The 12746-nt window shown below is 42.3% G+C and overlaps 1 protein-coding gene and 1 non-coding gene across 11 annotated transcripts in view; one reads left to right on the top strand and one right to left on the bottom strand.

Moving 5' to 3' along the window:
- The first annotated feature begins 597 nt into the window (after window positions 1-597).
- The window catches only part of Terb1 (telomere repeat binding bouquet formation protein 1), a 63170-nt gene continuing 51021 nt past the window's right edge, over window positions 598-12746 (top strand). For 5 of the 10 annotated variants that reach the window (XR_003947307.1, XM_011248405.2, XM_011248403.2 and 2 more), the window contains exons 1-4: window positions 934-1119; window positions 2639-2695; window positions 11882-11992; window positions 12390-12518. Coding sequence is in view for 8 of the 10 variants with exons in the window: in XM_011248405.2 (XP_011246707.1) it covers window positions 2665-2695; window positions 11882-11992; window positions 12390-12518 (271 nt within the window). In the remaining 2 variants the exon portion in view is untranslated. Of the gene's footprint in view, window positions 684-933; window positions 1219-2114; window positions 2696-11568; window positions 11668-11881; window positions 11993-12389; window positions 12519-12746 lie in introns of those variants that run through there. The other 5 variants (NM_180958.3, XM_006531096.2, XM_011248404.2 and 2 more) reach the window with 5 other exon arrangements.
- On the bottom strand, window positions 2477-2583 carry Gm22148. Its single transcript, XR_003947659.1, has one exon. It is a non-coding gene; the product is annotated as a U6 spliceosomal RNA (small nuclear RNA).

Raw genomic sequence — 12746 nt, 5'->3', positions numbered from 1 at the left:
TGAGAACCTGGGTTATAGCTGACAAGAGGCGAGGGAGGGGGCTCATAGGGATTTTATTTCTTGAAAACCTGTATCATTCTTGCTTGGCTGTGTCATCAAGTGACTTTGTCAGAGCAGGAACTGCCCTCTGACAGTACTTCCATCTCCCAACACTCCCATGGGAAGAGTTCTGTTGGGACGTATGACAGGACTAAATTATAGGGCACACCTTGAACACATTTAAGACTCAGAGCTCTGGGCTCTTGGGTCTACTCAATGAGAAGCTGGCTTGGCCAGAACCAAAAACTAAGGATTTTGGAGTTCACCCAGGGAGGGTGTCCAGTCAACGGAATGCCCAGTGCAACCAAAGAAAGCCTGGCGTCAGGCAAGGTCAAGGAGGGAGCAAAGACCCTTCCGAGACGCAAGTCCTAAATACTAAGTTATATTACCCTCATCATGTCACTTTCTCCCATCTAAAACCTGGCATCCCGCACTGATCACCTTCTGCCCACTGATGGCTCTACAGCTGCGAAGGGCTAAGCCCAGTGGGACAGGTGTGCGGCCGGAAGTCCCGCCCAGCGGATGTGAGCCTGGCTGGCGCGCGGGCGTGGGAAACCCAGTCAGGCGTCGTGGTCTAGGCTGCCACAGGGACGAGCTGGTGTGGGCCTGACAGGGGCTCTGGGTTCCAGGGTGGAGAGGCCAAGGTCTCGGCTTCCCGCCTTCCGGTGGTCGGCTCCTGGGGCGGAGCTGTGGTGGCGGGCGTGGCCCGCTTCCCTGGCTCACCTGAGGAGGTGGATTGAGCTGAGGGCAGGGGCTTCCCTGAGCTGGCGCCAGGCCCACGACCTGTGAGGGGGAAAAGGTCGTCCCCATCTGCCCAGTCGGGCGGCTGTGTGCGTCCGGGCTGCTCCCCGGGATCCCGGGGCGGGGAAAGCGGCGGCCCCCACGGGGGATTCGGTTTGGGAGGAAGAGGACGGGAGCGCGTGCCCAGCAGCAGCTGACGCTGGGAACTGGGCGATTGCTCCTGGGAGGTCCGCCGGAGCCGGGCTCGGGAGGCGTGCATGGTGCCCCGCGGAGAGCAGTAGAGGAAAGTCGTGGGCCTGCCTGCCCTCCTCACAGGCGTTCCTTCTTCCAGCTCTTTAGGTGAGCCAGGCCTCCGGAGCCTGGAGCGAGAGCGAGGGAGCCATAACCCACGGAAAGACGGTGGACCCGGAGGCTGGGAATCCCGGGCGAGCCGTGAGGGTGTGCGCCCCATATCCTATCCATCCAGTACAGCAACTGGTTCCTGGGACCCTCTATTCCCTGGGACCTGAATGGCTTATGTCACACTCGGAGCAGAAAAGTTGATAGTGCACGTTACGTGCTTGCCTTTCTGCTCCCGTTAGAGGGTGCCTTCCACAGTGTAGGATTCCAAGGCGGACGGACAACTTACAAGTGGAAGTGAATGCTAGGATTTTCATCTCTGCCAGCCCCACCCAGGAAGATATTTTTGTCTCTCTTGGGGGAAGGGAGATATGTAGAATTTTTCCCCCCACAAAGCTTTTGATGTGACCAATTTTAGAGTAGCGAATTTCAGGGGCTGACCTAGTGTTTAATGATAGACTCTACCTTGAGTCCCATACCCAGGATGAAAGAGGTGTGCAGAACACTAATCAACTAGTTTTCTTATTTATGTTCTCTAATAGTCTTCCTAGTAACGTTTGCACCTGACCTTGTTGGTTTGGAGAGTAAATTAAGTAAACCCTTTAAGGATGGTGTGTCCTGTTATGTAAAAACTTACCCCCGCCCCGTGAGATCAGGGTAAAAAAAATTTACAATCTCATTGTTAGTGATGATTTGTACCCACAAAACTACTGAAAACATTTCGTAATTGCTTGAGTGGGAACATACTTTTGACTTGGGAAGTGAGCTATTTTTATAATATTATATAAAATATTTTTATATTTTTAAGTATCATTTTGTAATTTTTTTTTTTTTTCTGAGACAGGGTTTTTCTGTGTAGCCCAGGCTGTCCTGGAACTCATTCTGTAGACCAGGCTGGCCTTGAACTCAGAAATCCTGCCTGCCTCTGCCTCCCAAGTGCTGGGACATTTTATAATTATTTAACCTTTTGAAAATGACATTTATTTATTTATTTTAATGACATCTATTTGTGTGTGTATGTGAATGTACATGTATGTGCATGCATGTACGGGTTAGCACATGTGTGGTTAGAAGTTAACCAATGAGAGTCTGTTTTTGCTTACAATGTAGATCCCAGGGATTGTCCCTCTTGAGTTTGTGAGGGGTTTTGTTTGTTTGCTTGTTGGTTTTGAGAGAGTTTTTTTTTAGCTCCTGCTCCCCCCCCCCCCCCCCCGGCCCCTTGCCCTTTCTTTTCTGGAACTTTAAATGTAGCTCAGAATGGCTTCAAACTCAGGACTCTTCTTCCACTCCCTTTCCTGCCTGAATATTACAGACATGCACCGTCATGCCCAGAATATTTCATTCCTTAAATTTTTTTAAACAAGTGGACTGCTTCATGAATTTGTGTCTCATTCCTATGAAGGAGCTGTGCTAATCTTCTCTGTAGCATTCCTATTTTAGTATATGTGCTGTTGAAACAAGCATATGGGCCAGAATATTTCTTAGAAGCTGATCTAACTAAAAATGCCCTATCTTATAGATGAAATATAAGGGAAAAAGACAAGCATGGAAAGTGAGAAGCCAAAGAAAACACAAGGTGAGAATCCATGAAACATGTAGTTACATTAGTTTTATGTATTTTATAGTTGTATAATTGTGGGTATATTCATGCATGTATGTTTGTGAGATATATATATATATATATATATATATATATACACACACACACACATACATATATCACAAACATCTAGAAAACAAAAGAATCATTCATCAACTTACATATGTTCTGACATTATTCTGAGAGGACACGAACAAACATCTACTTACCCCAGATAGGGATTTTTCAACAGACCAAAGTAAGGATACCACCAAATCCAACTTGGTAAGCCAGTAAGCTTACTGGAGCTACATACAAAGCATGTGAATGAAGAGTTATTTACAGAAACAGAAATGACTCAGGCAGCTGTATCATCAGAAGCCTACCCCAGCTCATGAAAGCGGGGAACCTGGAACACATAGCACAACCTGCAAGCAGCTGTTAAGGTTGGAAAGTATCTCTTCCAGGCAGCTCAGTTGTTCTCTGTCTTTTCCAGGCAGTTTAGTTGGTCTGAGCCTTTTCGAAGCAATTCTTTTGGTCTGAGAGTACTCCTCAGCAGTCCTTACCTCTTATATATGAGGAGGGAGGGGCCCAGCATGTCAGATTAGCGTCAGGGACTTCCTTAAGCTTCTAAGTGGTCTACTTCCTAACTGTTAAGGAGCCTTGTCTTGGTTTGGTTTTGTTTTGTTTTGTTTTGTTTTGTTTTGTTTTGTTTTGTTTTGTTGGAGATAGGGTCTCTTAATGTAGTTTTGCCTGACCTTAAACTCACTATGTAGACCAGGCTGGCTTTGAATTCCCAGAGGTCCTTCTGCCTTTGCCTCCCTAATGCAGGGATTAAAGGTATGCACCACCATCCTGGGTCTTAATGAGCTTCCTTGCCGGGCGTGATGGCGCACGCCTTTAATCCCAGCACTCGGGGTGCAGAGGCAGGTGGATTTCTGAGTTCGAGGCTAGCCTGGTCTACAGAGTGAGTTCCAGGACAGCCAGGGCTACACAGAGAAACCCTGTCTCGGAAAAAAAAAAAAGAGCTTCCTTGCAAGATGATATATATTAACTTAAAGGAAAATAATATACCACAGCATACATTGTGAACACCTGCTTTGTGCCTGCCTTAGTGTTTTACTTCTGTGAACAGATACCATGACCAAGGCAACTTTTATAAGGATAGCATTTAATTGGGACTGGCTTACAGGTTCAGAGGTTCAGTCCATTATCATCAAAGTGAGAACATGGCAGCATCCAGGCAGGCATGGTGCAAGAGGAGCTGAGGGTTCTACATCTTGTTCTGAAGGCAAACAGGAGAAAACTCTTCCAGGCAGCTAGGATAAGGATATTAAAACCTACACCCACAGTGACACATCTACTCCAACAAGGCCACACCTCCTAATAGTGCCACTCCCTGGGCCAAGCATTTACAAGCCATCACAGTGCCTATAATATACTTTCTGACATCAGAAATTATGGGAAAGTCATGCTGATACTTAGAGTGCCACATGAGCTGGGTATGATAGCTCATGCTTTTAATCCCAGCACTTAACAGTGCAGAGACAGGCAGATCTCTGAATACAAGGCCTGCCTAGTTTACATATTTCTAGGCCAGCCAGGACTACATAGTGAGACTCTATTTGAAATAATAATAAATCCATATGATAGTAGATTTATTGGCAGAATATAAAAGATTTCCCTAGACATGGCGGCTCACTATTGCAAGGGTACTGTCAGAAATGCAGATGAATATGTTTGTGTCTGTCTACACTGTCAAAATTGGTTTTTTATTTTGTGTCAGGCTTTCACATAGAGTGTGAAAGTTTAAGGCACAGGATGGCCTTAAACTTCTGATCCTCCTGTCCCAAGTCCCCAGTGCCGGGATTATAGGCATTTGCAGTAATACCTGGTTTATATGATGCTAGAGATTGAAATTGGAGCTGTGTTGGTGCTAGGCAAGCTCTTTACCAATTGAACTACATACTACATCAACAACAGTAAGTTTACAAGGTACAGTGGCTGTCTTAGTCAGGGTTTCTATTCCTGCACAAACATCATGACCAAGAAGCAAGTTGGGGAGGAAAGGGTGTATTCAGCTTACAATTCCATATTGCTGTTCATCACCAAAGGAAGTCAGGACTGGAACTCAAGCAGGTCCGGAAGAAGGAGCTGATGCAGAGGCCATGGAGGGATGTTACTTACTGGCTTGCTTCCCCTGGCTTGCTAAGCTTTCTTTCTTATAGAACCCAAACTACCATCCCAGGGATGGTACCACCCATAAGGGGCCCTACCCCTTTGATCACTAATTGAGAAAATGCCTTATAGCTGGATCTCATGGAGGCATTTCCTCAAGGGAGGCTCCTTTCTCTGTGATAACTCCAGCTTGTGTCAAGTTGACACAAAACTGGCCAGTACAATGGCTTCATTGGCATTGATTTGCCACATAGTGCCACTTTAATTAATTACTAGCCTGCCCAGGGAAAACTAGGTTCCTTTATTCTAGTTTCAACAACTATTAATTAACTCTCAGATCAGACATCATTAAACCATGAATTTGTTTTCTGCCTGGCTAGCTGATTTATAATGAGGGCCAAAGAGGCTACATCAGAGTTCAAAATTGTTTGTTTGTTTGTTTGTTTGCTGCCACCCTCTCCCCTCACTGGTTTCTCTGTGTAGCCCTGGCTGTCCTAGAACTCACTTTGTAGACCAGGCTGACCTGAACTCAGCCTGCCTTCCAAGTGCTGGGATTAAAGGCATGCATCACTACTCCAGGCTTTGAGAAGTTTTTAAAAAGCTGAGAGTGCTTTTGGCAAGATAGCCATTTTTACAATTTTGATCCTGCCAATCCATGAGCATGGGAGATCTTTCCATCTTCTGAGATCTTCTTTAATTTCTTTCTTTAGAGACTTGAAGTTCTTATCATACAGATCTTTCACTTCCTTAGTTAGAGTCACGCCAAGGTATTTTATATTATTTGTGACTATTGAGAAGGGTGTTGTTTCCCTAATTTCTTTCTCAGCCTGTTTATCCTTTGTGTACAGAAAGGCCATTGACTTGTTTGAGTTAATTTTATATCCAGCTACTTCATTGAAGCTGTTTATCAGGCTTAGGAGTTCTCTGGTGGAATTTTTAGGGTCACTTATATATACTATCATATCATCTGCAAAAAGTGATATTTTGACTTCTTCCTTTCCAATTTGTATCCCCTTGATCTACTTTTGTTGTCTAATTGCTCTGGCTAGGACTTCAAGTACAATGTTGAATAGGTAGGGCGAGAGTGGACAGCCTTGTCTAGTCCCTGATTTTAGTGGGATTGCTTCCAGCTTCTCACCATTTACTTTGATGCTGGCTATTGGTTTGCTGTAGATTGCTTTTATCATGTTTAGGTATGGGCCTTGAATTCCTGATCTTTCCAAGACTTTTATCATGAATGGGTGTTGGATAATTCCAACTCAATTCTTCAACGAATTAGAAAGGGCAGATTCATCTGGAATAACAAAAAACCGAGGATAGAAAAAACTCTTCTCAAGGATAAAAGAACCTCTGGTGGAATCACCATGCCGGACCTAAAACTGTACTACAGAGCAATTGTGATCAAAACTGCATGGTACTGGTATAGTGACAGACAAGTAGACCAATGGAACAGAATTGAAGACCCAGAGATGAATCCACACACCTATGGTCACTTGATCTTTGACAAGGGAGCTAAAACCATCCAGTGGAAAAAAGACAGCATTTTCAACAAATGGTGCTGGCACAACTGGCGGTTATCATGTAGAAGAATGCGAATTGATCCATTTCTATCTCCTTGTACTAAGGTCAAATCTAAGTAGATTAAGGAACTCCACATAAAACCAGAGACACTGAAACTTATAGAGGAGAAAGTAGGGAAAAGCCTTGAAGATATGGGTACAGGGGAAAAATTCCTGAATAGAACAGCAATGGCTTGTGCTGTAAAATCAAGAATCGATAAATGGGACCTCATAAAATTGCAAAGCTTCTGCAAAGCAAAAGACACCGTCAATAAGACAAAAAGGCCACCAACAGATTGGGAAAGGATCTTTACCTATCCCAAATCGGATAGGGGACTAATATCCAATATATATAAAGAACTCAAGAAGGTGGACTCCAGAAAATCAAACAACTCCATTAAAAAATGGGGCTCAGAGCTGAACAAAGAATTCTCACCTGAGGAATACCGAATGGCAGAGAAGCACCTGGAAAAAATGTTCAACATCCTTAATCATCAGGGAAATGCAAATCAAAACAACACTGAGATTCCACTTCACTCCAGTCAGAATGGCTAAGATCAAAAACTCAGGTGACAGCAGATGCTGGCGAGGATGTGGAGAAAGGGGAACACTCCTCCATTGTTGGTGGGATTGCAAGCTTGTACAACCACTCTGGAAATCAGTCTGGAGGTTCCTCAGAAAATTGGACATAGTACTACCGGAGGATCATGCAATACCTCTCCTGGGCATATATCCAGAAGATGTCCCAACCGGTAAGAAGAACACATGCTCCACTATGTTCATAGCAGCCTTGTTTATAATAGCCAGAAGCTGGAAAGAACCCAGATGCCCCTCAACAGAGGAATGGATACAGAAAATGTGGTACGTTTACACAATGGAATACTACTCAGCTATTTAAAAAAATGAATTTATGAAATTCCTAGGCAAATGGATGGACCTGAAGGGTATCATCCTGAGTGAAGTAACCCAATCACAAAGGAACTCGCACAATATGTACTCACTGATAAGTGGATATTAGCTCAGAAACTTAGTATACCCAAGATATAAGATACAACTTGCCAAACGCATGAAATTCAAGAAGAACGAAGACCAAAGTGTAGACACTTTAACCCTTTCTTAGAAATGGGAACAAAACACCCATGGAAGGAGTTACAGAGACAAAATTTGGAGCTGTAACGAAAGGATGGACCATCTAGTGATTGCCATATGCAGGGATCCATCCCATAATCAGCTTCTAAATGCTGACACCATTGCATACACTAGCAAGATTTTGCTGAAAGGATCCAGATATAGCTCTCTCTTGTGAGACTATGCCGGGGCCTAGCAAACACAGAAGTGGATGCTCACAGTCAACTATTGGATGGATCACAGGGCCCCCAATGGAGGAGCTAGAGAAAGTACTCAAGGAGCTAAAGGGATCTGCAGCCCTATAGGTGGAACAACATTATGAACTAACCAGTACCCCGGAGCTCTTAACTCTAGCTGCATATGTATCAAAAGATGGCCTAGTCGGCCATCACTGCAAAGAGAGGCCCATTGGACTTGCAAACTTTATATGCTCCAGTACAGGGGAACGCCAGGGCCAAAAAGGGGGAGTAGGTGGGTAGGGGATTGGGGGGGTGGGTATGGGGGACCTTTGGGATAGCATTGAAAATGTAAACGAGGAAAATACCTAATAATAATAAAAAAAAGAAAAATAAATAAAAAAAAGAAAAAAAGAAAAAAAAAAAAAGCTGAGAGGTAGTTCCCCCTGGGAAGCTATCTAGGGAGGCAAAGATAATGAGCATGGCTGGAGGGCTGCTGGAGACCCTGCTGTTCTAGACAGGCCACTCCCAGGTTCAGGTTTGAGGGAAACCAGAAGTGAAGAGATAGAGGCAGGAGAAAGAGTTCAAAGTCATCCATCGCTATGTAGCAAGGTTGAGACCAGCCTGGGCCATATTGAGGCCATGTCTTTTGTAAATGAAAACCAGACTAAAGACATGTGGAGGCTGGTGAGGTAGCTCAGTGGGTAGAGATCATTAAACCTGACAATATGAGTTTGATCTCCAGGACCCATGTAGTAGGAGAGAATCAACTCCCACAAGTTGTCTTCTGGCCTCCACCTCCCCCAAACACAGTAGTTTAAAAATGTTATGGCTCTGGGTATTTTGCTTGCATGTATATTTGAACCACTTGCATACCTAGTGTCCACAGAGGTTAGAAGGCTGCATCAGATCCCCTGAAATTATAGTTGCAGACAGCTGTGAGCTGCTAGGCAGTGCTGGGTGTGGTCCCAGGGGATGAACGCCAGATTGAATATCTGATTTGAAAAGAGTTCCTTCTTGGGATACACAACGTGAAACTCAAAGGACCAAAAAGGTTTTAAAAATAGAAAAAATATTTCCTTCTAGATTGTGCTGCTTTTGCATTCTGTGTAGTATCTTGATGCTTAAAAGTTTTAAATTTTAAGCCAGGCATTGTGATGCATTTTAAGACATGCCTTTGAAGTAGAGGCAGGCAGATCTCTGTGAGTTAAAAACTGGCCTGCTCTACATAGTGAGTTCCCGGGCAGCCAGACTTACATACTGAGGCCCTGTTTCAAAATAAATAAACACCCAAACAAAAAAATTTAAATTTTAGGTTTATCCAGTCACGTTTTCTTCTATTTCTTGTAGCTTTTGGTATTGTGTGCATTTCCTTCAGGAATTGAAGGAACTTGTTTACTCAGCCCCCAAAAAGGTTAAGTGAAGAGGAAATGTGATAATTGTATAGTTAGGGAGGTGCTTTGGCTAAGACTAAAAAGACTGTGATAGGAAATCTTAAAATCTGAGAAGGATGTGCTGAAAGGAATGGAGGAACACATCTTAAAATTTGCCCAGAACTGAAAAAGTACCATGCCTTATTCGAAATTTTCTTTGGCATGTTATCAGTGTGATATTGATAGCCCAATGATGTTAATAGACACAATAATTATGGATGTTGGATGTTGCCCAAAGTCAACTCAATAATAACCTTTGTACCATATATTGTTCAGACAGATTACATCACAAATTGCTTACTTGAAACACACTAGTTGATTTTTTATAAATAGAAGACTAAAGATTGATGTATCCAAGATTTTTGTAGTATATGTCTGTACAGGCTAGTTTTGTGTCAACTTGACACAGCTGGAGTTATCACAGAGAAAGGAGCTTCAGTTGAGGAAATGCCTCCATGAGATCCAACTGTAAGGCATTTTCTCAATTAGTGATCAAGGGGGAAAGCCCCCTTGTGGGTGGGACCATCTCTGGGCTGGTAGTCTTGGGTTCTATAAGAAAGCAGGCTGAGCAAGCCAGGGGAGGCAAGCCAATAAAGAACATCCTTCCATGGCCTCTGCATCGGCTCCTGCTTTCTGACCTGCTTGAGTTCCAGTCCTGACTTCCTTGGTGATGAACAGCAGTATGGAAGTGTAAGCCGAATAAACCCTTTCCTCCCCAACTTGCTTCTTGGTCATGATGTTTGTGCAGGAATAGGAACCCTGACTAAGACAATGTCTTTTTATTTTTTTAAGTTTACCCCTTGTAAATGTTAGTTCAAGACTTATGCCAAAAATGGCGAGATGGCTTGGCACATACTGCCATGTCTGACAACCTCATTTGATCTCTGGGACCCACATGATAGAAGAAAAGTGATTCTTACATATTATCCTCTGACCTTCACATGTGCCTCCTCATAAATAAACAAGCAAATAAATAAGCGAATGAATAAACAAATATAATAAAATACTGTTAAAGCCAAAACAAAAGAAATACAAACTTTAAAAAACAAAACAATCCAGGCAGAGATGGCTCATGCCTTTAATCCTAGCACTCAGGAGGCAGAGGCAGTAAGATCTCTGAGTTTGAGGCCAGCCTGATCTACATAGGGAGTTCCAGGCCAGCTAGGACAACACAGAGAAACCCTGTCTGGAAAAAAACAAAACAACAACAAAAAAACAAAATAAAACAACAAAGTTATTCCAACACCTATTTGTCATTTACATGGTAAAAGAGGATTTGATTTTAATTTGATATGTTATCTTGACTGATTTTCATTCAAATATGAAATTCACCTTGTATTCCTTGGATAAACTAACTTGGTCATGATGCATTGTTAATGTATTGTTGTAGTCAGCTTACTCAAACATCTTACTAGATGTTTTTATATGTACATGAAAGATGCTAGTCTGTAGTTTTCTATTCTTTCTAATGTTTTAGTTTTGATTCAAGGATAATGCCAACCTCAGAATAAGTCAGGAAGCAGGGATCATGGTGTGCTCTGGTTACTGAAGAGGCAAAGGCATGAGGATCTTAAGACTGAGATCAGCATAGAGTATAGTGAGGCCTATTTTTTTTTTTTCCATTGGGAAATAACCTTTTAGATACTATTTCTTCTTTAAATGTTTGGTGGAGGGGCTGGGGGGAAAATGTTTGGTGGAGTTGTCCAATGTAAACACCTGAGAGTTTTTGTTGTGGGAAGCTTTGTAACTATGATTTCAGCTTCTTTCATAAATATAGGTTTATTCAGGTAACTTGCTCTTGGGTGAGTTTGGATGATTTACACCTTTGAAAGCATTTTTTTTTCTATTTCATCTAAGTCATTGAATCTGTATGAAGTTATGCAAAATGTTATCTTCAGAATCTGAGGTAGTTGTTTAATTATAATGTCTCTTCCTATAGATTAGGCTGGCCTGGAACTTAATATGTAGTACTTGAATTTATAGAAAGCCTCCTGCCTCAGCCTCCTAAATGCTAGGATAATGGGTGTGAGCCATTATATCTGACTCTTGTCTCATCTGATATTGGTAATTTGTGTCTGTACTCATTTATCCACATTTGTTTGGCTAGAGAATTATCAGTGTTACTGATCTTTTAAAAGCACTTTCTCTGTTTAATTTTAAGTTTATGTTTATGTGTATTGACGTTTTGCTTGTATGTATATCTGTGCATTCCTGATGCCCGAGTGAGGTCAGAGAAGGGCATCAGCTCCCCTGGAGTCGAGTTATAAACAGTTATGGACTGTCAGGTGGGTGCTAGAGCCCAGGTCCTCTGGAGGGCAGCCAGTGCTCTGCACCACTGAGCATCTCTGGGGCCCATTTTTCTGTCTTACTGACTTCAGCTGTTTTTTTTTTTATAGGTTTTTCGTTGCTTGCTTTGGGCTGAGTTTACTCTTATTCTAGTTTCTTAAGGTAGAAGCTAAGGACATTGATTTGAGAGCCATTTTTTTTTCTAACAGGTATTTAGTACTATAAATTTCCTCATAAATACTTCATTAGCATGCTCTAAATTCTAATGTATTTTCATCCAGTTCATTTAAAATACCTTTTGAGGATATCTCTATTGGATTATAAAGCAAGCATTTCAAAGATGTGTAATTATGAAATAGAATTTGAATCATTGTTCTTTGAAAGAAAACTTTGTGTTTAAACTAATAAAATTTTCTCCCGTAGAAATGAAGACTGACCTGAAGTTACTGTTGGAATGTCTGAAGTATCACATGGGCAACCCTTTGTCACAAAAGGAAGTTTTGATCACGATTCATTCAGTTTGTAAACAAAACAGTAAGACATAACAATTCACTTCATTCAGGATTCTATTTTTCCTCCTTTTTTCCCTTCTCCTTTCTCTTTCCCTCCTCCTCTCCCTGTTCTCTGGGATGGTGCTTGCCTCTCCCCTCCTTGCCCTCCCCTCTTTCTGTCTTCTTATGCCATCAAGTAAACCAGGCTGGTGTGAAACTCTTGATGCTTCCGACGGCCTCACTAGCCCTGGGACTTCGTGCCATGACATGGCAGCCCACAGCCCCCTCTGATTCGGCTTTGTAGTACAGTAATATATCAGTATGCTTGGTTGCTTCTCTTCTGCTCAGTGTGTGTGTTATATTCTTTCATTTGGTTCTTTTGTCCTTAACAGAGTAAAGGAAGTAAATATAATTTCTTGTTTTATTTGCAAATCTTACAGGTGATGCAGGTATTTATTTCCGGGAAATTGGTGGTTTGATGTTTATAATAAACCTTGCAAAGTCAAGTGAGCAGAGCTTGGTAAAAGAAGCAGCCTTATACACATTAGGATCTATTGCAGAAGAAAATGGTAAAATATAAAATGTTATCTTTATGTGCTTGAAATGATTTTAAATAAGCCTTTAATTTTTTTCTCTTTATTTAAAGGTGAGCATCCTCACACTTGGTTGACTCTCATTATTTAGGGTTATTTTTGTTTGTTTCCTGTGGAGATGTTTGTTGTTTTTGGTTTTGTTTTGTCTTGAGTCAAGTTTGCTGTACAGCATAGGGTGGCCTTAAGTGCACCGTTGTCCTGGTT

This window comes from Mus musculus, chromosome 8 (assembly GCF_000001635.26).
Source record: "Mus musculus strain C57BL/6J chromosome 8, GRCm38.p6 C57BL/6J".
In the NCBI taxonomy this organism is placed as follows: Eukaryota; Metazoa; Chordata; class Mammalia; order Rodentia; family Muridae; genus Mus; species Mus musculus.
This window is presented reverse-complemented; position numbering and strand designations above follow the sequence as displayed.